The 26,391-nt window shown below is 45.5% G+C and overlaps 1 protein-coding gene across 1 annotated transcript in view; it reads right to left on the bottom strand.

The window, feature by feature from the left end:
- The window catches only part of LOC144112546 (conserved oligomeric Golgi complex subunit 4-like), a gene marked incomplete at its 5' end in the record, with an annotated part of 72,813 nt that extends 46,549 nt beyond the window's left edge, over nt 1–26,264 (bottom strand). The window contains 6 exon segments of the mRNA XM_077645349.1: nt 1,301–1,343; nt 3,983–4,079; nt 4,152–4,198; nt 4,663–4,769; nt 5,061–5,217; nt 26,195–26,264. Coding sequence (XP_077501475.1) covers nt 1,301–1,343; nt 3,983–4,079; nt 4,152–4,198; nt 4,663–4,769; nt 5,061–5,217; nt 26,195–26,264 — 521 coding nt within the window.
- Between the last annotated feature and the right edge of the window lie 127 nt (nt 26,265–26,391).

Raw genomic sequence — 26,391 nt, 5'->3', positions numbered from 1 at the left:
ACACACCAGTTTTAGTTACCTGACACAGCACACCGTGCCCTGGATACAAAAATCTGCAGCTGACACGTACATGTTCCCCATACAATATCCAAGCACTGAACATAGCTTATGATCAAATGTAGGCCGTGCCACTATGGTGAAGCGGTCTGTGCTATGCACAGAAGCCGACTTGGAGTTTTTTTTTTTTTCTTTTTCATTTTTGTTCATGGCAACAGAAGTTTTTAATAGCTAGCAGGGACCCCGGAACGGGGGGGGGGCAAGGGGGGCGGTCGGCCCCCCCAACGTTTTTACAGAGGGGGCAGCACCCCCCCCAATATCGAACTGCTTGTACTTGGATCAGATTTCTGACAATTGAAACACATTAGTTCTAGGACTCTTAATTCAAAGCACAGTGGGGCTGAGCTGCTTGGCCTCATAGCCAGTTGTAAAGCATTTCGTACATCAGTAACCTAAACCTGTCATGTCCCAACAGAAGTCGACTGTCTGACTCGTGTACATGATCATGATTAGCACGCACGCGGATTTATCATTTTGTTTTGTAATGCGAGATGTGACCAGACTTATATCCATTGATCGTTGCCACGTGCAAATGATTCTACATTTTTCCGGATTCTTTTAGTTACTTTTGGTTCTTTATCTCGAAGGTTCCTTGCCAGCTTTAAACTGAGCACAACCAAGAACTGCATGGCATTTAGTTCGATGAATGCCGAGCACGCTTGAGGCTATCGCCGCCGCCGGCGTAATTCAGCTCTTAGTGGGCGCGAGTCAACCCCTTAAATACCGAATTTTGGAAGCCTTTTTGTTCTCTTCCTGACTGCTGGAATGTCATCATCACAATGTGACAGTTGTCATCACGTTTTGAACTTTGGAAAAAAATAATATATATATATATATATAATTTATTACGTAAATGAGCATTAAATAAATAAATAAATAACAAAATAAGCTAGAAGTCTTGCCCCCCCCCCCCCAAAAAAAAATGTTCCGGAGTCCCTGATAGCTAGTAACGGAAAGGTGCAGTGTTGTCTCTGCCAGATTACAAGAAAGTTTAATTTTGCGGCACAAAGGGTATCACATTTTACCGTCATTTAAAACTATGCCTGGTACAATGGTACTAGATACTTGGGCCTGTAAAATGCCATAGTCAACCATGGTGTGAGGGAGTGCTATGAGAGTCAGTCTCAGAAATGACTTGCTTGCAGCATTGCCAAAACAACAACAACAACAACAACAACAACAACAACAACAAAAAGCAGACAGCTAAGTGCAGTTTCTATAAATCGCATAAATGGCCACATACCTGACCTTATTGCTGGGTCTTGATATGCAACATCAAAATCACTCTACAAATATGAAGAAAGGCAGGAGGTTAATGGGAATGTGTGCCCTCATAAAATCATGCAATAAAAACTTAAACCACATATAAATACGAACACAACTTTTTATCACAGTCATTAATAACCAGCTAACTGCATGGCCCAGAGTGCAATGCATTTAGTTCATCATTACACTTGGGGCTTTCAAGTGATTCTGTAAGAAGCAGTTCTTAGCTTCTTTACGCTGGTGGACATTCTTCCCTCATGCCTGCACCTATCTTAATGGGACACAAAGGACAAACTGAAGTTTGCTTGTGCTGAAGGATGACTGCATTTTAAGATTAAAGAGGCTACTTTCAATCAAAATGGAGCATTAATGACTATTACATAGAAACGATAAAAAAGTAAATATTGGTACTCCTAACATCAGCCGTTTTTGCAAGCAACTTCTGGCTACCACCAAACAGTTTATATATGCAGATACCCGACGCTATACTAAACCGCCATAAAAAAAAAAAAATTGTAATACAGACGATTACAACAGCAAGTAATGTGAAGTCTGAGCGCAGCTCTTCACGTATTTTAGTTTTGCCGCCCTTCGGGACCTTGCCGTGGCAGCCACCTGTGAGCTGCCCATTTCTCCACTTTCGTTGTGGCAGGTGGCATTTTGCCTTGCTACTACCTGCCACAGTTGTCAGGTGGCGTGTCACACTGCTTGTCACCCTGCGGGATTGTCCCATGAAAGCCACCTTCCAGGCTTTCTCTCTTCTACTTGGACAACTGGTTACGCCAACGACTACACCAACACCGCTGACGACTACAACATGGAAGCCAGGAACAGGCACATAAGAGCTGCGCTTAAAAACTGGACGGAGTTGTCCTCAGTGCTACATTAAAATGACCCCAAACCTTGCCTTGCCAATCAAGAGAAGTACCATGGAGACTACAAGATGCGATAAAAGCAACATTATCCAAAAAAGTTTTTCCTTAATCTGCAACCGGAGAGGAAGAACTAAATGTCACATTTAGTTTTAGCCACTTCCCCCAGAGGTTTTCTCCTCTGTCTTCCCTCAGCTTGTGCCTCCACAAGCATCACCCCCTTACTAAGGCCGTGGCGGATACTGACCCAACACTTGCTGCATTGTTACATCATGACATGCTATGTGCTGTGTAGGACTAGCAACTTGGCAGAGATCTTCACAATGGATCAGTCTCTCTGTTGCACATCAAAACAGACATTCGCTTGAAAACACCAGATGCAATAATGGATTAGACATATCGGCACTTGTGCAGGGAAATAAGCACTTACACAGGGCTGCAGTGACACAGCTGAAGGGCTAAGGTGGCAGGTTAGACGGTCAGAATTTTGGCAACATGAAAACATGTTTTTTACAAGCATCACACGAGAAGCACTTCCAACACAGTTTGTGCACTAAGTTTAAAATTGCAGTGGAGAAAGAAAAAAAACTCATCAAAAATCTCAAAAATAGGAACAACTTCTTTAATGTGCAAATTTTTTTACCCTGCTACATCAACTGCCTTCCATACTACTGTTGCAAAGTGGGCCTCAGAGCTAGGGATTGAAAAGTTAACCAATTTTACTAAACTAACAGATAAGATGGTCTCCTGCCCCTTTGTTTGCTGAGCAGTAATTATACAGAATAAAGATGGAATTCTTGTAGCAGTTGCACTCTTTTAAAAATAAAAGCACTGTTTCCATACAGAAAAAATTTCCTGCCATGAACCACTGCAAAAACTCCTAATGCCACGTACAAATCTGTACTTAGCAGCAATACTGCCTTACGTACTCTACAAACACCAATTTGCTGCTGCACAAGATGAGCCACTCTTAAGGTAAACTTGCCGCCGCGGTGGCTCAGTGGTTATGGCGCTCGGCTGCTGACCCGAAAGCTGCTGTACAAGGTGACGTGAGCCACTCTTAAGGTGAACACGTGAGTATGTGGCCGCGCTTTTAAAGTGCCAGTGCACCCATTCCAGCCATGCATCAAAAGGAACTGGCAGATGGTGCGAAGCATCAACTCCAGGTCCTTTTGCACCTACACCACTTTGATTCAATGTGTGGCCGTGCAGAACAAACGGGCATTCTAGAGAGTGTGGCTACACACTGGTGTGTTCACCCTAAGGGTGGATCACCCTGCAAGTCTACATATACACTGCTGCCAGCATTTCCACTACGGACAGTCAACACTACTGGTGTCCTGACTGTGCAAAATGCTTTTATTGTCTCTCTAACAATTACAGTAAAAACTAATTGTGACGCTCCTACCCGAGTAGCCCAAGTAAGCTAGTAACTAGGGTAATGGAGTAACTGGGGTAAGTTACCCAAGTAATTCAACTTTCTCAATTTTTAACTAGAGACCCCGCTTACAACTTGTGACGCCACTGTTGCAGCATTACTTAGTTCTAGTGCAGGTGACATTGGTAGCCAGTGCACTGACTGTGAGGTCTCTGGTATGAACAACTGCACACATATTGCAATAAGACATTTAACATGCATTCTGCTGACTAGTGCGTGACTATGCAGCTTAATTACAGAAACTACATTTAAAAATGAAAACTGGTTCTTTTCAGGTGTTATATAGGAACTGTGATACACAAAGAGCATGTGCAAAAATTAAGAGGCCTAGTAATAACATTAAACCCACCGATACTCTCCTCCGAATGAACCGAAGGTAGAGTTCAGCACGGCTGTTCAAAAGTGCCACTTCAGCAAGCAGGACATCCAAATCACGCGGATCTAACCTAGAAGAAAAAATTCAATGCTTGCAAGAGAGAATAAAAAGTGGCCATAATTAACACAGAAAAGACACTTACTTGTCCATCTGTTTAGAACTTCGAAGGAGCATTTGCACTTGCTGCGCCTGGATAAACAGTGACCTTAACTCCAAAACTTACACAAAAAAGAATGTTCTGAGACAAGCACACCACACCGCAAGAACACAACACACTTTCGGGTGGGGTAAAATAAAAGTAAACAGTGCTTCCAGAAAATATGTCTCAAGCATTCAGAATCTTTTATGCATGCTAGAGCAAAAAACGAATGAACGTTGTACACTGTAAGTAAACAAAGTTCAGTTTAAGTCTTCTGAATGAACTGGGAAAAAGAGATATTGGTAAGATTTTTTACAGCACCCATCACAATGTCTTGTAGCAAATGATTCCCATATCCACACACATTTATTTCTGAATCCAACTAATCACATCACAAGAAAGCCCCCTTAGTGCTATCCCCATCTGAATGATCACTGAACTCAATGCCATCACAAATGGTTCTTTAATATTAAGTCATAACTTTTGAGTAAAACATTAACCTCAGAAAACTTACCTTTTTCTTGAACTGCCTATTTTTCTTGAAGTCTTCCAGTATTTTCTTCACTTGGCAGTCACATTCCTTTTGTAACAATTCTACAACAGTGTGGAGCCTCCCATGACCTGCAGGAGAATAAAAATAAGGTTACTTTTGAATTACAAGAGTGGTTTAATGGACTTAAGGAGCCAAAACTAAGAAAAAAGGCCATCTCACAACAGATACAAAGCTGGATCTAAAAAGCAAAGCATTAAGAATGTTGCACTGCAACTACAAAAGCCAGCTTTTAATTTGTGATTTTTCATCTCTCCAGAAATTACAGGCAGCACATCATTCAACAGTAGCAGAAGTAATTAGAGACTTCACAATCATAATTAATCATTCATAATTCAAATTAACTTTCACAAAAATATTACCATAGTAAGTTTCTACCAGGGGCTGATGAATCTCAACAGTCCTGGCAATTCCCTCAAATAGAAGAGTCACTGTATCGGCATAAATAACATTTCCCCGCTTGTCTGTGGAACTTGCTGCTTGAGCTTGCTTTAGGTTTTTGTGCGCCGTTTCAGAGATCTGCAGGAAGTGTGGAAAAAATAATCATTTGCAGGCACATGAACACTTACCACTAACAAATGGAAATAGTGAATGTGCACAAAGCATCGACAGCCGAAGCATCGACAGCCGAAGCAACTACAAAAATACCATACTAATGCACTGTATGGGAAAATAAATTTTGTTAGCAGGTAATTAGGAGTCAACAGTTTGAGCTAAGCTTTAAACAATGCACTTTCAGAGTTATACGTGATATGTGGTGTTAAATTTTCTGAAGCTGCACACAGGCTACAAGGGCTGGGGTTAATTTCAACTACCTGAGGCTTTTTAACATGCACTGACATCACACGGCAAACGGGTGTTATTGTGTACATATCACCTCCATCGAAAATGTGACCGCGGCGGCTGGGATTCTATTTTGTGACCTTCATGGGCTCAGCAGCTGCATACCAAAGCCACTCAGCCACCACGGCAGAGGTTTTCAGAGTTAAAATAGGCTCTTTTGACAACAACACAGCCATAACCAAAAAGGCCTGCGATATTAAAATTAAGTATACGTAGATTCAATGACAACATTTTAGGTAACATATATACAGTCGAGCCCACATATAATGGGCACAGTTATAACGAACACTTGCTTATTACGAACGAGGGCGGTGCTACCGTCAAAATATGGAGTACGGCAATGGGACTGCATCTCAGGTACAACGAACAACTGTGGTGGCATAACTCAGTTAGAATGAATGAGGATGCGCCGTAAACTCGTCCCCTCAGTCGATAAACTAGCGCTTCCAGCATGGGTGGAGATGGAAGAGGCTCGTCTCCAGGCCTCTAGGTGCCCATGACACTCTCTCCCGAAAAGAACTTTGGGACCCAAAAACGCAAAAGAAAAGGGCAAGACACTGCTGACAAAGCGGCACAGTTTCCCCAAATGCTGCCATTGAAAACGCGCATGCCTTGAAAGGCAATACCCACACTGGTGAAATACTAGGGCAAGCTTTTGAGTTCACATCGTACTGTGCATGAGGAGGAATGGCAGCGACTGGCGGAGACCCTTTGCTATTGGCAAGTCTCGCGCACTGGTATCTTTCAGGAGCTATGTTTACGTACGCCACAGGACGAACACAAAGGCCTAAATAAGTGTGACATTCCGTTCTCAAGCAACGAGCGTACAACCAGCATAAGTTCCAACGGCGTGGTATTGCGCACAATTTGCTCACTGAGTGACTTGTTGAGTTCAAAAATACAAGCTCCTATTCGTGCTTGATAAATTTGTAATGCGCCACGTGATACCCTCCTTGGCTGTGGTGACAACGTTCTTCTCACTATCAAATTTCGAGTGCAAGATTCAGCCACTGGACAAGGGCATCATTCCTGCGCTTAAGATGCCCTATCATGGTACATCAGTCAACTGATGCTGATAGCAATTCACACACCACGTGGCGATGATCTGGTTCGAATATCTTTGTATGCTACTGTGAAAATGATTAAGGCCGTGTGCATGGGACTGACTGTGGAGCGCATCAGGAATTGCTTCCGTAAGCATGTGTTATGGGCCAATGAACGACTGAGAACACTGTTGAACATCTACGTGATTAGATGCATGTGGATTTGTAGCAACGCATTGTTGATGCACAGTTGACCAGATATGATTTCGCCTGAGGCGACTTAGTTGTTGTGGATTATGACGCCGGGCATAGCAAAGTCATAGACTGACGAAACTGCGAAACATGAGCACGGCCCGACTGCCGAGAATCACGTAACGATGACAAGGAGGCCAACCTGCCACTAGTTACCGTGAACAGGGGTGGAACCAAGCTCCAGCATTTTGGAGCAGGAACTGGAGCAGCAAAAGTCTTATTTTGGAGCAGCAGTTTTTGAGCAGCAAAAGTCCTATTTCGGAGCAGGCTTGGAGCCATTTATAGGCATTTCGGAGCACTTTTGGAGCAGGCTGGCAACATTAAATGCGACTGAGAGCAATTTTGTTCGCAACTTGTCCAAAAACTGCATAAATATTGATTGCAGATCCCACAGGCCATAATTAATTAAAAGGACTGCAATTGCTCACAAGATTTTTGCTTGAGTTCATGAAAAAAAAACTAGACATGTGGCAGCTACTAGTACAAACAGTAGTAACAATACATTAGCTGTTGCTTACATTATACAATAGCTGTTGGTTATATTACGTTTGATACCAAAATCTGTCCCTCTAAATCCACTTAATTGCATCACTATAGTGAAAACTATGAAGAAAAAAGGACCTGCACTCTCGTTTATCTCCACTGGCTCCTGACTGCTGGCTCTGCGATTGTATCGTTGCGCTTAGAGCTGCACACGCAGCATCATACCATCCCGCGGGGACGAGGATTGCGTCGACCTGGGGCCCTATTCTCGACATTTCGCCATTTTGTTCAAATTGTGACGTTGGCGTGACGTAACCATCAAGGCGGTGCCAGGTTACGTATCCACAGAATCTGATTACGTGAAGAGAGAGAAAAAAGTAAAAACTGATCTAAAAATAAATACCGTCGTCTGCTACTATTGGCGCCAAGTACGGAACAGAACGCCGCTTCGGGAGCTTGCGCTGAGCCTCTGCGTTGCAATCTTCGGTGCATACGCGTCGAGGGGCAGTGCGAAGGAGTGAAATATGTTGCGGCCTCTTGAGTATCATGTCGGATGTCCGGCAGCAGCTAAGGGCAGACCGACTTAGGCTACTCAGTGCGAAAGACTCGCACGTCGGTTGTCAAAGGATTCATCGAGTTCGATGCCGCGGTGCGAGCCAGGGCGCAGCCTAGACGACTTTTCAGTCGAGGTGAACTGATGGCGTACCCGCGAGTCACGAGCGGCGCCACACGCATGCGTACTGTTGCCCAGAGAAGCTGGCGAACATCAGGAACGGGGCCAGGGTATTCGTAATGGCGTACGTGCCGAATGGGAGCGGAAAGTGAAAGCTTTGGCCGGCATGATGCCTTTGTGGCATTGCTCCTTATAACGATCGACGACAGCTTCGCACATTTGCTTACCAGCCACAGTTGAATGCAGGAACTGAGACTAAGGCAGTTTTCTGGGGGAAAAGTCATCTCGGCCGGGCCAGGAAAGGAAGCAACGGGAGCTATATTTTTAGAGTGGTGCCGCCACTGCTGAAAACGGCGCCTAAATACGCGCAGGCCAGCAGTCCCTGTCTGAGGACAACGCTCGCATACTTAGCGTTGTAAACTCTGCGGAAACCCACTGTTTCCTAGGCGCCGCGTCAGCTACCGTCAGGTCAGCAAAGGTGCTAAAGCCTTTAATCGCTACGTATCGGCTTTAACAGAGAGCGGGGTGCAGCGGAGTTGTATCTGTGTGCGCTTGGAAGGCCTCCAAGATGTGTTTAGTGCTGAAATGCATGCTTGGCAAGGCAAGCCGATGTGCACGTTTTAGGCAACGCGTTGCACCAGACTCTGTTGTTAGTCATGTTTGCATGCACCCGCGCACGAAACGAAACTGCAAAGCGCGGAATATCGGAGTAAATCTCGTCAAGGAGAACACACCGAGTGCGCATCCCTTATTGTCAACTTAAATGTGCAAAGCCGGGGAAAAAAGATTTTTTTTCTGGCATTAATAACAAACAACATAAAACAAAGCGAAAACTCCCCCCCCCCCCCCCCCCCACACACACACAACATAATTTGAATAGAGCGTATCCTCACAAAATTCAGTGATGTACTCATATTTTGCTTCGCAAGCTTGCACGCATGCACTTTTGTGATGTAAGTGGCACATATATTACTTCATAAAAATTAGAAATGCTGTCAGCAATTCTGCTTGTTTTTCCCTTCCTAGAAAGGCATAAATTTTTTCTACTTGTTCAAGTGAATGCGTAACACTCACGACCACCACACAGAAGCAACTACACTATATGTGCGATGCAAGTAAGCACAACATTCTGTGAGGTGGGGCAAAATTATTTTCTTGAGCACTTACAGGCCGCCTCACCTCCCTTGCTGTCCGTACAAGCAACACGAGTCAGGCAGCGTCTTGAAGTTTCTTCGTTGTAGAATAACAGTTATGCACCTACCATAAAATCAAGCAGCTCCTTTAGATGCCTGATCAAGTACAGTACAGCAAGCTTCCAAGTAAGAGAGAAAGATATATGCCAGAAAAGGTGGAGAGGGATAAGGAAAAGTTCCTTCACCTGTTATTCCACAAAGGGGCAGGGGAGGAACATAGAGGTAGAGAGTAAATATCGGTGACGACACCATATTACAGTAAGACACATGCAATGTGCAAGATACTTGCTTTATTTGCTTTGTTTTATGGGGTTTATGATCCCAAAGCGACTCAAGCTATGAGAGATGCTGTAGTAGAGAGCTCTCGATAATTTCGACCCCCTCTGGTTCTTTGCCATGAACTGGCATCGCACAGTACATGGGCCTTTTTGACTGTTTGTGCAAATAATGTATATAGTATATTTATTTTGCATTTATAGTGTTTACTTTTAATGTTTTTATGCAGGGTATATCTATTTTATGTAGTGTACTATTTACCTCCCCCCATGTCTTTCTTCTGTCCCCTCACCACTTTTATTTCATTTCTCCCACCTGCCTGCTATCCTTTAATTCCGCTGCCCCAGCTCAGGTGCCGCCGCATGTGATGGCAGATGCCGGGGCTAGCAAAAATCTTTTACCTTCCTTTTATGTTATTTTAAATAAACCACTACCACCACAGTACATGGGCCTCTACCGCTGTGGCCGGGATTGAACCTGCGTCTTTCGGGTCAGCAGCCAACCACCATAAGCACTGAGCCACCGCGGCAGGTTTATTTGTGTGATGCAAGAAACTTAATTTAATGTTCATGTATGCACACTCATTGCCTAGTACACGTCACACAAAGCCCGAACATGTGTTTTGGGGCCAAGCATTCCAGTTGGTCTTGCACGCAGTATTTAAAGAGACAACTAAGCGGCACCATGAGCCGAAGAGCTGAAGGAGAACAATAACATGACAGTAAACTTAGGAGCACTACAGACAAGGAGGAAATTATTTTATTTCCATACTCTGAAGGCCTGAAAGTATACAAAGAAGAGTGGGGGAACACATAAAATTGGTAACCGCTTTTTTTAATTTAATACAGCCAAATATTGCAGCAATAGAGGCAGGAACATGGCAGGAAAAACAAAAGCGTAAGATTAGACAGAAAATAGGCAAGACATTCAATGTTGATGTCGCCCTCAGGACAACATATGGGAGGCACCAATACAGACAGCGGTAGTGTTCTGGTTAGGGTACTATTAAGATAAGTCTCCAGGATGCACAAAAAGCAATCTAGCCAGCGACGGTAGCCACTGGCTTTCGGTAGGTTTTTTAATGTGTGCACCACATAGGATGCATTCATAATAATTAATAAACCACAGGAGATTGTTCAACACGAAATAAATTATCCTCACAGCACCATACAATACACAGCTAAAAGGAGAAGTCAGCAGTAGGAATTGCACCGATACGGTGCATGTAGATCCCTACGTGAAGACTTCACGCCACAGGGTTCACTTTTTAGCTGTGTAGTGGAGTATTCAAGGCACCCATCATGCTATAAACTTCTGCAAGGTGAGGAAAACCCTTGTTTTAGCCTTTCAAGGCCCTTTAAGCTTCAAGAACACTGAGTTTTGCACTTCGGGGATCAAAAGCAGACCATGTGGCCTGAAGACTTGACTACAACCCTGCAATTCATTACAATTGAAGACAGCTGGCGCACCATTAAAAACCAAAACAGAAATGTCAAATACAAAGCAGAACAAGCATTCCAATTTTTGATCTAGGCATTGTTTACAAACATACATACTGGAGCAGTTGCTATGCTGTTGTATTCTGCCAGAAAAATATGTGCTGCAACCATAAAAAGCACCCTATTTAGAGGATGATGGATGCTAAATGGGATTGAAATGAATAAATCAGTGACAACTAAAGCAAACCACGAGAAAAATTATTTCGCAATGTACGCAGTTGTGTACAAAGTGCCCTAAAGGGTTGAATGCAATTTTCTCATGCATTTAGTCATTTGCACCTTTTTTTTGCCGAACATCAGCACAGCCACGCATGCATAGATAATTTTACATAGAGGTGGGATTAGACATTGGTGGCACTGACACAGTTAATCGGAAGGGAAGGCCTGAGTACTGGGTAAAGTAGACAATAAACTGGTGATCAGGATAGATGTAAGCGAAACTGGTGCATTTTATTGACTAAACAAATCAGCTGTGATACAAAGGCAGAGAAAACTGCAATATGTTAGTGGAAATTGAGTGCACTGGAAGATATATTGCACAAAATTTGAGCCCCCTGATATATTAGCTTGTTTTAAAAAAATCAATTGCTTTGCTTCCAATTTTCTTTTGAAGCTCAAGCAAAATTTCGGAGCAAGGAACAAACTTCCTTTCTGCAAAGTATCACAACAAACACATTTGTTATTGATACAGAAGAAAATTTCATGACTGCTGCAGGACATGTGATGGCAATGACAGTAATGAGCCGATTGCTGCTGCCACACAGCACAAGTGGTAAAATCCCGCACACATCAGGGTCACAGAGGCAGATTTCTCCGGTAACAAGACAAGTTGCAATGTGTGAAAGAAGTGTGATGCGGTATATGTGCACATTGATAATGCCCATTTCATGAAGTGCCAAATCCAGTAGATTCCTGTGTTGAATCAAAAAATAGCAATGCGTCCATTGATGCCCCAGTTTTACCAAAGAAACATAGGTTGAACAGATTGTCTGGAATTTTTGTCAAATTTGCCTAACAGCATTAGCAGCAGCCAAGAAGCAAAGTGCCAGCAACAAGGTTGGTAAAAGCGGGGCGTTACACAGCGAAACTGGTCGAACTAGCAGACAGCTGCCTTGTCTTTCATTCATACAAGCTTGGCAGATGGCAAACATGAAAGAGTTGCCTCACTTTTTGCTCAGAGGAAAACTAGTGGATTGCTGTATCACTACACATAGCATTTAAAAGCAACAGTAGAAAACAGGCACAGAGGCAAAGAAATGTAAGGAGACAAAGCTTGCTTTGCTCTGTGAGCACACAGATAACACATTAGGGACCTTCTATCGGACGAACAGTTGCCTACAAAATCAGACTGCGCCCTGAGCAAGATGTGATAAATGACTGCATACACATCCCTATGTTTCGTGCATGTCAAGAAATTTCAGTGAAGCAGTAATCACGTCCTGGAGCACAAACCTTTAACAGGAATCAAAGAGAAGTACTGGTTAAAAGCTCTGCTGGCAGGAGAAAAACATTTTGGTGACTTCCTCTGTTTCACTGCACTAAAGCACCAACATGCACATTCTGCATAAAGAGAGCACACAGCATTGCAGTACATTAAGAATTAGCAACTGTTCAGTAGCGTTAAAGCATGTGTTTAAGCACACATCCGGCCAATTTGCAGATGGTAGGATTAAAGTTTCTTCTGCGCTTCCTGTCACGTGAAGAACTGCAGCATTAGAGAAAAGCCTAGCCTACACATCAAACACACCTGTCATTACACACTCTAGTGACAAACTGAAAGCAAAATTTGGTCCTGTTTAAAGAGCAACACAAAAATCAGACTTGAACAGCTTTCTTGCTGTGTGCAATGAAACTTGAAGCACAAAAAATGTTTACATAGACTGATCATAGCATGACTACAGGTGAAAACTATGGCAGTGAGTCCTGCAGCTAAGTGCGGATGCATGCAATGGGTTGCACAGTGCAAGTTGTGATCGCCTTTGAAAAGAATCCTGTTCCATATGTACAGCACTTGACACCTGTGAAGACATCCAATGCAACCCTTCCAAAGAATGATTCTTTGCTTGAGAAGCACTCTAGCTGAGAGGTGAACGATGTTGAACCTTGCAGCAGCATTCCTCAGCACATGACTTCTTAGGATAGCAGTGATGCATCGAAGAGGCACATTATACACATGTCACCTGGAAGGCAATCAACACTGTCTTTAGTGCGTGAGCTTGAGTGCAATGCAAGTTTCATACACACAAGAGAAAAGACTTTCAAATGCGAGGCATCACAGGGCTGTAATTATTAAACTAAAGTTTCATGTATGACCGTAACTACTACTCAAATAAACTGCTTTTGTAACAGTTATATTTTATTGGTCATCTCTATCAAAATGATGGAGGAAGCAAAACAAAACTGTGAAAACAGCTTGACTACAGCCAGACTGATGGGTATACATAATTATTACATATTTATTTTTATTGTGTTGAAGGGAAGGCAACTGCTACAAGGCACATTGTAGGGGAAGTCCAAGGTTAACTTTACCTCAGAATATTGAACTGCACTAAAATCTCACTACACGAATGCTTTTGCAACTGCATTTATCAAAATGCAGATGCCAAGCCATTGTGTTTGTGTGCAATGAAAGAAAACCATAGACATGCAGACGCCCTACGAGTCACCCACATCCGCATACTGTAGTAATCTGAAAACTCGTTGTGCGTTTTACTTTACAGACAAGACTATTTTGAAATGCTGTTTTTATTTGCGCAAGGCTTCCTCGCTTAATAGGCTACAAATAAATGTGCCATGAGATTCATAGCTGTTTGCATGCGACCAAAAAAGAATAGGAACATAAGGGACTTGTTATTACACACCCGAAGAAAGCCACCAGCCATCAATATGAATAACCTTGCAAGCAGCCATCTGAAGAAAGTCAACAGCAATTTTTCGTTGCTGTTTCCCTTACCTCATCGATGCTCGAGACGATGTACCCGGCACATGTACGCTGCCTTGCTGACACCGCTGTTTTCAGAAACTGCCCTTATGCACACAGACACTGATGCACACAGATGATGCACTGATGAGCAGTCCCGCCGACAAGCCGAACACATTCTGGAAGCATATTGCTCAGCCGGCAGACAACCCTTTGTGCCACCCTCTCTAAACTCACGCAGTTGAATATCAGGTCAGCGACAGCGTGTAAATAGAGGCAAACACTGAACTAATTGGTGTCCAGACGTTCACAGCTACCGATCGCGCCTTGAAACACAGGATCAGTGTAACGGCCGGAGCACCTACAATACCATGTTTAAGGCAGACCAGTGTGCTCACGCGCTGCCCCTTGCCGCAAATCTTCTTGCACAGCCACCACACCATATATCGCTGGCCAGGCAGTCACATTCACGAACCGGGCAGTCCTTCGAAAACACTGAGGCGCACTCACGAATGCTTCGCTTTTCGCAGCCCGTGACAACAAACGGCAGCTACGGACGCCGCCATATCCTCGCTGTAGCAACCGCGACCGCGCGGACCGATAATTTCTTAGCATGAGAGAAGCGTTTGAAACGGGAGCGCAGCTAGAGTCCTCATACGGGTGTGAAATTACGCTCTGGTAATTAAGGCTCTAAAAGGCTGCTTAATTAAGAGGTACCATTATAACGCCGTTTCAATGCTTCTACATTCAAAACAACCATGTTTCTGAACAGTTTATTACTTCAAATAAGCGCCTACCAAACTACGGTGAGCTAACAGCCGTATAAATCAGTGTGGTCATAATTCGACTATGTCCACCATAATTCGACCATCTTGCGGCCGTCTCAAATTATGGCGGCCAAATGGGGCATTTTTCAGCAATGGCAGCATTTCCTTTGCGTCACTAAACGTCATTTTGACCTCACTGAATTATGCTTGCGTATCACGTGACATTCCTCCAGCCAATCACATTCTAGGAAGCAACCCTCACAGTACGAACTTTTTTTTCTCAAAATTGCTAAAACGAGCCAAGTGTTTTCTTCCATGCCAGCTGTAGCTTCGTTTTTCCTCCACAGACATTTAAATTTACCGACCCGGCACAAAATATAACTGTGCTAAAAATCAGTCTTCAAGTACACGTCATTTTGACGTCACGGCAGAAAGCTATTTCGAAGCCTGATAGTTTCGCGCCACAAATTTAAAACTCGTGACTTGCACGTGATCGCCCAATAAGCCAATCAGAGAGACAATATGGCGGCGAACGGCGGCCATGCGTGTCGAGAATAGGGCCCCTGTACACGATTGCGTCCGATTGATGGATCGATCGATGCACGGACGGACGGACGGATGATAATGGCTTTACCCTTTGTATTGGGCGGCAGCTTCCGCCACCTAGCCTATAATTCCTCCATTGTTAATTTTTTTTCCTGTTCCTTCTATTTCGCTTTTAAAATATCTAGTTGGACTATCTTTTTCCTCTCCAAATTCACCCCTCCATTGATTTCCCCCACCAATCTTCTAACCCCCACAATCTTCGCCGACCACGTCGGCGAACACGTCGGCGAAGATCGGAAGACGGTGTGAGGGGCTCAATAAGGTAATTCACGGAGGATGTGCGCTCCAGGACGTGGTAGGGGCCATGGTATTGCGAAAGAAGTTTCTTTGAGAGGCCAGGAGCAGTAGAATGAATCCACAGACAGACAAGTGAACCAGGTGGGAAATCCAGATCAAGCTGACCGTAGTCATGGTGGTGTTTCTGGTGCCCCTGAGTGTCTGCCGTGAGCGACCATGCAATCTGGCAGCAGTCTTCGGCGTGCTGGGCAGCTTCAGAAATAGTTGTACACTCAGATGAGGCAGGGCGGTACGGAAGAACTGTGTTGATGGGAGCGGATGGATGTCGGCCGTAGAGCAGAAAAAATGGGGAGAAACCGGTGGTGGACTGAGTAGCAGTGTTGTAGGCTTACGTAATATAGGGTAGAATGAGGTCCCAGTTCGTGTGGTTGGCAGCAACGTACATCGCCAGCATGTCACTCAGAGTGCAATTAAATCGTTCAGTTAGACCGTTTGTTTGCGGATGATAGGCTGTACAAGTCCGATGAATGATATTCCACTCGGTGAGTAGAGATTTAACATCAGACAAGAATACGTGTCCTCTGTCACAGAGGAATTCACGAGGAGCACCGTGGCAAAGTATAAAGCGCTGCAATATGAAGGACGCCACTTCACGAGCTGTAGCAGCTGGGAGCGCGGCGGTTTCTGCATACCGGGTCAGGTGGTCAATGGCAACAATGACCCAGCAGTTGCCAGCAGCGGTGTATGGCAGAGGGCCGTATATATCGATGCCAACACGGTCGAAGGCACGAGGAGGACACTGCAGTGGCTGAAACTGTCCAGCAGAGTGATGAGGCAGTTGCTTACGGCGTTGGCAATACGGGCAGGAGCGGACGTACTTGAGGATGAAATTATACATGCCTCGCTAGTAGTACCGGAAACGGATGCGATTGTACGTCTTGAAGACTCCAGCGTGGTCGCATTGCGGGTCAGCGTGGAATCAGGTACAGATTTGGGACCAGAGATGTCGGGGGATGACGAGAAGCCATTTCCGCCCGCCAGAGTTATAGTCGCGCCGATAGAGTAGATCATCGCGAATTGTAAAATGTGAAGCTTGGCGACGAAGGGCGCGGTATGCTGGAGGCTTAGACGGGTCGGAGAGAAAGTAAAGAAGAGAGGCAATCCATTCATCTTTACGCTGCTCAGAAGACATGTCGCATGTGGTGAGCGAAGGCGCAGAGGATTCGAGGGCAGAGAGGCTGGCAAGCTCGGCCGGTATCGGGGAGCGGGACAGGGCATCAGCGTCCTGATGCTTGCGGCCCTACCAATATAAGACACGTATGTTATACTCTTGGAGACGGAGAGCCCATCGAGCCAGACGACCGGAGGGATCTTTGAGCGAAGAAAGCCAACATAGTGCATGGTGGTCGGTGACCACGTCAAACGGACGGCCATAGAGATAAGGTCGAAACTTTCCAAGGGCCCAGACAATGGCCAAGCACTCTTTTTCCGTCACGGAGTAGTTCAATTCAGATTTCGTGAGGGTGCGCCTGGCGTAAGCAACCACATATTCCTCGAATCCAGACTTGCGTTGGGCGAGCACAGCCCTGAGGCCAATGCCACTGGCGTCCATGTGTACTTCAGTTGGGGCTTGAGGGTCGAAGTGACACAAGATGGGTGGTGCCGTGAGGAGACTGCGCAAGGTGTTGTAGGCGTCGTCGCAGGCGGGCGACCAACTCGAAAAATCCACATTGCTGCCGAGAAGCTGAGGTAAAGGGGCAGCAATGGCCGCAAAGTTGCGAATAAAACGTCGAAAATAGGAACAGAGGCCTAGGAAGCTGCGCAGTTCCTTAATGCAAGTAGGTTTTGGAAACACAGTCACAGCACGAAGTCTGGCGGTGTCGGTGCGGATGCCCTCTTTTGACACAACGTGGCTTAAAATTGTCAGCTCACGAGCAGCAAATCGACACTTTCTTAAGTTCAGATGAAGGCCGGCATCCGTAAGGCATGTTAAGATGTGCTTCAGCCGGGATAGATGAGTGGCAAAGCCGGGCGAAAATATATCACGATATCGTCGAGATAACACAGGCACGACTTCCATTTCAGGCCACGCAGAATACTGTCCATCATGTGCTCAAAAGTAGCCGGAGCATTACAGAGGCCAAAAGGCATGACGGTAAATTCATACAGGCCTTCAGGGGTCACAAATGCGGTTTTAGGGCGGTCGTCGGCTGCCATGGGGACCTGCCAGTACCCAGAGCGTAAGTCGAGAGAAGAGAAGAGTTCCGCTCCTTGAAAGCAGTCCAGAGCATCATCAATGCGCGGAAGAGGGTAAACATCCTTTCGTGTGACCTTATTCAGGCGATGATAATCAACGCAGAAATGAATAGAACCATCTTTCTTTTTCACGAGGACCACGGGCAAAGCCCAGGGACTGTGTGAGGCCTGGATCACGCCGCTCTGAAGCATGGTGTCAACTTGGTCTTGAATAACTTGGCGCTCACTAGCTGAGACACGATATGGGCACTGACGCAGAGGGGCATGGTCACCAGTGTCGATATGGTGGGCGACAGTCGACGTGCGGGTCAAAGCGGGTTGGTGTGAATCGAAGGAGGAACGAAATTGATGAAGCAGAGCGAGAAGTTGAGTTCGTTGAGGTGCAGGAAGAGAGGCGTCGATGGAGGGAAGGAAAACGTCTGGAGACGAAGTGTTGGGTGCAGGAACCGGCAGGCTGAAGGCATCGACGTCAAGGGACGGGGAATCGTCATTTTCATCGCAGTAGAGAATGATGTCAATGATTTGCACGGTACCAAGGCACACACCGCGATGCACAGTGGAAGCATATGTAAACGGATTGGTCACAAACAATGCGCTAAGGCCAGCTGACAGAGTGAGGACGGCGTAAGGTATGGACAGGTACCTGCGGCAAGGGGCGATGGGGTAAAAAGTATTTTGCCGTCGCGAACAAGGTCAGAAGTGAGGGGCACAAGAACAGAAGAACAGGCAGGCAGTTCAGTGTCTTCGGCAACGATGGCTTTGGCAGGAGCAGCAGAAGGGGCATCGGGCGGCGAGGAACCGCTGAGCGCAAAGAACTCAAGTTCAGCACGAGCACAATCGATGACTGCATTATGGCGCGACAGGAAGTCCCAACCCAAGATGATCTTATGAGAACAGGTTGGTAAAATGACGAATTCAATCACGTAGAGGATTTCCTGAATAATGACGCGAGCCGTACACGCCGCTAACGGCGCAATAGCCTGCGCGCTTGCGGTGCGCAGCGAGAATCCAGAAAGTGGGGTCATCACTTTTCGCAAGGAGCGGCAAAAGGAGGTGGCCATGGCAGAAACAGCAGCACCGGTGTCGACAAGCGCCAGAACAGAAACACCCTCTACGGAAACAGCGATCAGATTGGCGGGACATTTCGCTGGTGGCGCAGTTCTTGCCTCAAGAACTGCGGCGTCTAGTTTTTCTCTTGCGAAAGATTCGGGTGCCGACGCATGGGAGAAAGGGAGCGGCGATGAGGAGAAGGTGAGCACCAGGTGGAGAAGGTGGTGCGATCAGGGGAAGGCGGGCGACTCTGTGGCGGCTCGGCTGGCGGTGAGTAGTCACTGGGAGGAGGCCAGTAACCGGCAACTGGGGAGATTGGCGCACGACGATGGCAAAGCCGGGCCACTTGACCAGGCAGTCCGCAAGAGTAACAAATAGGCCGATTGTCACTGGTACGCAAGGGATTGCCGAATTGTCGAAGCGGTCGCAAAAAAGGCGTCGGAGCGTGAGGAACTTGAGGCACAGACGCTTGAGGTGGAGCGTAGGTTGGGCGTTAGTTAGGCGGCCGCGGCCGTGCGACGGCGACAGCATAGGTCAGGGGTGCAGCGACAGGTGCGGGCGGCTGTGCTGGTGAGGGCGAAGGGACCGGTGGAAGGGCCTCAGCCACTTGTTCGCTGATGGCAGTGCGAAGGTCGGGCGCCAGGAATGGAGATTGCACGAAGGGGGATGGCAGAAGCGACAGCTGACGTGCAACTTCTTCACGCACAAAATCTTTGATGTGCGCCAACAGTTGCGAGTGGTCGGGTGCAGCCGACAGGCCGGCAAGCGACTCGACAGGCGCTGCTGCGTGCTGGCGAGTGATGAGCCTCTGCTTGCGCAGCTCGTCGTAGCTCCGGCAGAGACTGACGACTTCGGAAACGGTGCGGAGATCTCGCGACAGCAGCATCTGAAAGGCGTCATCCTCGATGCCTTTCAGAATATGCTCGATCTTGTCCGCCTCGGACATCTGGGCGTTGACGCGCGAGCATAGGTTGTCCACATCTTCAATGTAGCTGGTGAACGTCTCACCCGACTGCTGAGCGCGCTCGCACAAGCGGTGTTTGGCGCGTAGCTTGCGCACAGCAGGACGGCCGAACACTTCAATGAGGTTCGCCTTAAAAGCAGTCCACGTGGAGAAGTCTGCTTCGTGGTTTCGAAACCACAGGTTGGCAACGCTGGTCAAATAAAAGATGACATTGTTCAGCTCGGTGGTATCGTCCCACTTGTTATATGTGCTCACCCGCTCGTATGATGTGAGCCAGTCTTCAGCGTCATGATCGTCAGTACCGCTGAAGAGTGCCGGGTCCCGCTGCCAGAGGGAGCCGGAACAGAGGATTGGTGAGCCAACCTGCACGGCTTGGTGGTGGGCGGCTTCAGGCATAGCGGGGGTCGGTAGCGTGTGGTTGCGCAGGTCCAGGGAGGTACGAGGATGCTAAACCGAACCTCCACCAAATGTAACGGGGGCTTAGGTTAATGCTGAGGCGGCAGCGAAACCACAGCGGCGACCGAGTCTCTCGTCTGTTCAGGTCAGCAGGTGCTCGGTCTGAGCGATGGCAGTGCGGCTACCTCTTCTTCTTCTTCTTTTCCTCAGTAAATATAGGATGATGCCCTTCTTCACAATATATGTACCCAGAGTTGCTCAGCCGACAATAACACATGGCTAAATTTGGCCGTGTATACTTGCAGTGGGCGTAAATTGCCGTTTAGGCGCAGCAGATCAAATTGGCACAGCATGGTGCAATTGGCGTAGGACTTCCACCCCTGCGTGAACAGTTTAACCGCGAGTTATATCCTGTTCTTAAAGTAGCTTGATTTTTGGCAGCTTAGGGCCTTGGCGAGGTACATTAACCATGACTGCTCTTGAAGCCTAGGAAAGCGCAGTCATATGGTCTCCTTTAATTGAAGGAGCCAACATACATAATTTTTGTTACAAATAAATGCCAGTTTCATTGGATTGGATTTGGCATTTTTGGCTGTGAAATGAGAAGTCCACTTACTACGATCCTCGGATACAACGAATGCACTTCGTGTCACCTTCAGGTTCGTTGTAAGCGGACTTGACTGTCTTTCACTTTCAAGAATACCTTTGTTAGGCATGGAAACTATGCAAACATCCAGTGCAGGTGTTGATGCACCAGGTAGTTTTGCGCACAAAGGAAAGTAACAAAACTCAAGGCAAATAAATTCAATATGGTTTGTAAGCTGCTTGAAGAAAAAGGATAACATATTTTCAAGAGACACAAGAGTAATAATGACCACATAAGCTTTACAAAGTGCCGCTACAGACATGTGGTGCAAATGATCAGGTTTCACATTTTTTAACTTCACTGCATTCTGCATTGTTACTCCCAGACTAACTATTGCAATTGTGAGCATCGTGCCTAATGTACGATATGTTTTGCTTCAGGCTGCAATGAAGGCTCAGGTAGGTCATCAAAATGTGCAATAGGTGTGATGCACGGGTTATCAAACAGTTATGTTTCTTCCAGTTCTTTGTCATCACCAGCACCTGGAGTGACATGTTACAGCAAATCGTTGGTCTTTTCCTGTTATTTCTCATCGAGAATAACTAACCACTGTGTTATGCTGTCTGTAAAACTACTATAAGCATCAGGGCACCTTAGCTAGGTGTTACGTACGGAGCATGATTTACCATATTTACATGCGTAACTTGCGGCCTCGTCTAATTTGCACCCCACTTATTTATTGCCTGGGTTTATAAAAAAACTTTTACTTGCAATCAGGGCATTGAACTCTGGACTGCACATCCATCTTCCATGTGATATAGCGCGTCGCAAAGCAACATTACTGTGCTGTCCATGGCTTGGCGTTGCCTTCACAAATGAATATGCTTTCCGGATCACGATGGCCGATGGCCCTTCTTGTTAAACTGTCTTGTGTAAACTGTGTGAAGAGACAATCGGTCATCTCCTGTGTGAGTGCCCTGTCTTTGTGAACGAAAGACGTAAGCTGTGTTGTGCTCTGGACCGCCTTGATCCTCGCCCTTTCACAGAGGCCAAGATCCTTGGTCCGTGGCCCCAACAGTCGACTGCCATCAGGTGCTGTTTTGTTTTTTGCGAGAGACTGCCTTGATCGACACATTGTGACTGTGTTTCCCGTTCCTTCTCTCTTCTCTCTTTAATCCCCTCATTTCCTTCCCCAGTGCAGGGTAGCCAACCGGAAACCTTTCTGGTTAACATCCCTGCCTTTCTCCCCTCTCTGTATCTATCTTTTACTTGCAAATTTTATGCTCCTTGCAGTGCCAAACCATCAGCATGCATGTGAATGTGCACAAGGGAGGCCTGGGAAGATCGGCATGGCCGTTTTGCCATGTGTGGCTAAGAAAAGTGTGAGCGGCAAGGGGACGCCCCCATGGCCGCCTCAAAAAATTTGTATTACGTGCTGTTTACCCGGCTTCCTCGTGCCGGCAGTCCCTTTCCCGGACGAAGAGTTATGACCTGCCGGCAACCACCAGTGCGTGGCGAAGTCTGAAACTCCGAACTGCTTGCTGTTCGATCTGCTGCGAGTCAGCCCGGCCATATTCAAGAGCGTCATTTCAGCTCCGTTTATCTCCATTAGCCCCCGACTGCTGGCATTGCGACTGTACCATTTTTTCGGCCAGTGAGGGGTGCAAGATATATATATATATATGCTGCATAATGCTACATACAGGTGGAAATATACAGCATATATTTCGCATTATGACCTTTGTAGTTATCTTTTAGGATGTGTCAGTGAAATCTGTCATTTGCGCACACCCCTTTTGAAGTCTTAATTTAATAAAAAAAAAGCACACACATTACACGAGTAAACATGGCGTGTTAACAAGAGGCTGAAACTGATAAGCTAAACGCTGATTCCAAAGGAGATTCAATGTGGCCACACCTCCTAGCTTCCATCACCATCTCTCTCAGCCTTTTTTTTTCTGTTTGACATATGCGTGATCAGCTCATGTACATGAAGAGTGACAGCGCTGCCTCCATTGGAAAAAACTGAGGTATGAAAAGTACCTGTAAGGCTGGCTGAATGCACAAACCACTCCACTTCTCAAGCAGCAACACTTTTTTTTTCCTTTTCTACCTTGCAATTGAATAGATTCCACAATGAATCCTTTTCTCAATCAAGCAACGTAGGCACATTTGCGATGTCCTTGGACTAGGGCATCATGACATGAAATGCTTGAAAGATGGCACCAATCTCTTTTTTTTTGTGTGTGTGTATAGCATGTGTTTGTTATCATCAATGAAGGAACTAGTTTTAATGCTATTTTCTTGAACACTTCATTGGTATTCAAACCTTTCCTCACCACATATGAACTTCTACCTGAGCAATATCAAAAGTGAGAAGTCCATTGTTATTTTTCTATTATGCACTGACCACGTGGGCAGTACACATGGCTGAATGGTACTGCAACAAAAGATCTGCCTATGCCCCTTATTACTCACGCCGCACCCAACCAAAACAGATTCTAAATTACAGGAAGGCTGACTTTGACGCTATTAATCGTTGTCTCGAGCATTTCTCCGAAATTCTTGTGCGTGATTTTTCATCCCGGTCTGTTAACGAAAACTGGACTTTGTTCAAAGAAAAAATAGCGAAACTGGTGCGTAAACACATACCGAGAATAACATTACGGGTCAACATATCTAAACCTTGGTATAACAATTCCTTACGAGCATTGAAAAACAAGAAAAAACGTCTTTTCAGAGCCGCGAAACGAATGCGCACTGATTCTGCGCATGCTGAGCACAGACTGTGTGAAGCATCATACTGCCATGCCATCCGGAAGGCCAAACATAAATTTTTATCACAGGACCTTCAATCGCTCATAAAAAATAACCCCGCAAAATTTTGGAAAACAATTTCCCCGTCACGCACGTCGGACACCATTTCATTGCTTGATGAAAACAAATGTCCAATACCCCAAGAGAACTGTCCAGTCACGTTTAATGACTACTTCACATCAGTATTCACTACCGAAGACTATTCCAACCTACCTCAACCCCAAGAACTCAATTACCCATTCATGACTACAATAGATATAACAGCAGAAGGCGTAGCGTCTCTAATTAACAGTCTTAAGGTATCAACTTCCTCAGGGGTAGACGGAATAAATACAAAAATTCTCAAACACACCATACATTCCTCTAGTATCATTCTGTGTCATATTTTCAGGCAATCTTTAGCAACCGGCGAAATTCCTTATGACTGGAAGATTGGCAAAATAATCCCTGTTTACAAATCTGGCGACAAAAACACAGTTAGTAACTACCGCCCCATATCACTAACGAGTATTCCATGTAAGTTACTTGAACACATCGTTGCATCTAACGTCGCGCGCCATCTTGAGAACAATGATTTCTTTTTCCCACGCCAGCACGGATTCAGAAAAGGGTTTTCCTGTGATACACAACTAATTGAACTTACCAGTGATTTATTCAAGAACATGGATGAAAACTACCAGACTGACTGCATATTCATTGACTTTTCCAGAGCGTTTGACCGTGTTGCCCATTGTCGCCTTATAGCTAAAATATCGTCGCTTAATTTAGACTCGCTAACTGTCTCCTGGATCCGGAACTTCATATCTTTTCGTAAGCAGTTCACGGTAACAAACAACTTTTCATCACCCCTTAGTGACGTCACTTCTGGCGTCCCTCAGGGAAGTGTTCTCGGTCCCTTATTATTTTCAATTTTCATAAATGACCTGCCATCGCATCTTACATCATCGGTCCGACTGTTCGCCGATGACTGCATAATTTATCGCCAAATCCGCTCAACCACTGACCATGCAATTCTTCAGCAGGACCTTGAATGTGTAACTAACTGGTGCACATCATGGCAAATGACACTTAATACTGACAAATGTAAAATCATGACAGTTAGCCGGAAGCATTCAAACTCGCTATTCACTTATTCCCTTAACAGTGTCACACTATCCCGCACGTCTTCCTATAAATACCTTGGCGTTTATCTGACTTCAAATCTTTCTTGGGCGGAACATATTCAATGCATAACTGCTAAAGCATCGCGCACGCTTGGCTACCTGATAAGAAATCTTCATAGCGCACCTGTTTCTACCCGCAAGCTAGCATACTTAACATTTGTCCGTCCCCAACTCGAATATGCATCAGCCATCTGGTCACCACATCAGGCTTATTTAATTCATTCACTCGAAGCAATTCAGAACCGTGCAGCGCGTTTTATTTCTCACGACTACAACCGTCATTCCAGCGTAACAAGCATCAAGTTATCTTTATCGCTAATAAGTTTACAGACACGTAGGGATATCGCACTTCTTTGCTTACTACAGAAACTAATATACAGTCGTCACGCGTCCACACTGCCCCTTACACGTCCAATGCGCACTTCACGTCGCCTACATAATAATCTTAGCTTCCAACGTCTATTCGGCCGAACACTCGCGTTTAATTCTTCTGCTTTGCCACGTGCTATCAAGTGTTGGAATGGCCTTCCGGATTGCATTGCTACCATACGTGACCCATTAATCTTCAAAAACGAATTGACCACCTTCATGCATCCATGATATTGTACATAAATTGTTTTCGTATGTGTTGTCAAATCCATGCAGTGCCACTATTTGTTTGCTGTTTTTCCTCTGTGTCAGTATATTACGGTTTTTTTTTTCATGTACGGTGTAATCATTGTTTGCAGTCCAATGTATTTAATATTGTTTATTTTTGGTTCTTTCCACTTTGTACCATCTTTTGTCTGCTAAATATTGTAACCCCTCCCCTCACACAATGTTCCAAGTGTGGAACCTGTGAGGTATTTGTATAAATAAATAAATAAATACTTCCTGAAACTTGTGCCTAAAAAGGGACCAAACCAATCCCCTGCCAGCGAAGTGATTAAAAGATGTCACATACACACATGAAGGTTGGGGTCCCGTCTAGTAGTTAAAATATGAATAGCTCAGGTGCATCTGAACCCACCTTGCTTTTCCTGCTGTTATTTGGGTTGTGTAAACCATACTCCCAAATGCAAGTTTTTTTTTGTTTTTCAAAATTAACACTTCACCTTTCACATTCGCTCGGTGAGCGAGTGCGAGCTCCCAGTTAACAAACCCCAGCCAAAACGCCAACTGCACTGCTATGCCTTGCAACCATGAACCAAAGATCTCACTCTGTCACATGTGACATCATAAATTTAGCCTTGAGTGGTATGACCAAGAAACTCGTTCTTCAAAGGGGCCCTGAATTATGCATTAAGCATGGTGAGCTATGTTTAAGAAAATTTTCTTTGATGACATCACTTGCTAGGTGCCCAACAAATTCACAAGGCATTTCTCGTGGTTGCCGAAGAGGTGTTTCAGGGTCTCTTTAAATTCAGCTTGCTCAGCAAAGAAAAAAGCCACTCGGCACCAAACAAGAAAGAAGGAAAGATGCTTTTTTTCACCTGTGAACTCAGGTAAAGGGAGAACTTGTGAAGCCCTTCATCATGCTCGTTGAGAAGAGGAAAAATTTTATGATATCTCCTACATTGACCGCCTATTTAAACGTTTTCATCACTATCACACGAAGCCTGTTTTTCAGCTGCACGGAGTGACGAAAATGCCTCTTCCAAGCTGCTACCTGGAAAAGAAAAAAAAGAAA

This window comes from Amblyomma americanum, unplaced genomic scaffold (genome assembly GCF_052857255.1).
Source record: "Amblyomma americanum isolate KBUSLIRL-KWMA unplaced genomic scaffold, ASM5285725v1 scaffold_408, whole genome shotgun sequence".
Classification (NCBI taxonomy): Eukaryota; Metazoa; Arthropoda; class Arachnida; order Ixodida; family Ixodidae; genus Amblyomma; species Amblyomma americanum.
Note: the sequence above shows the minus strand (reverse complement) of the source record. Positions and strands in the feature narration are given on the sequence as shown.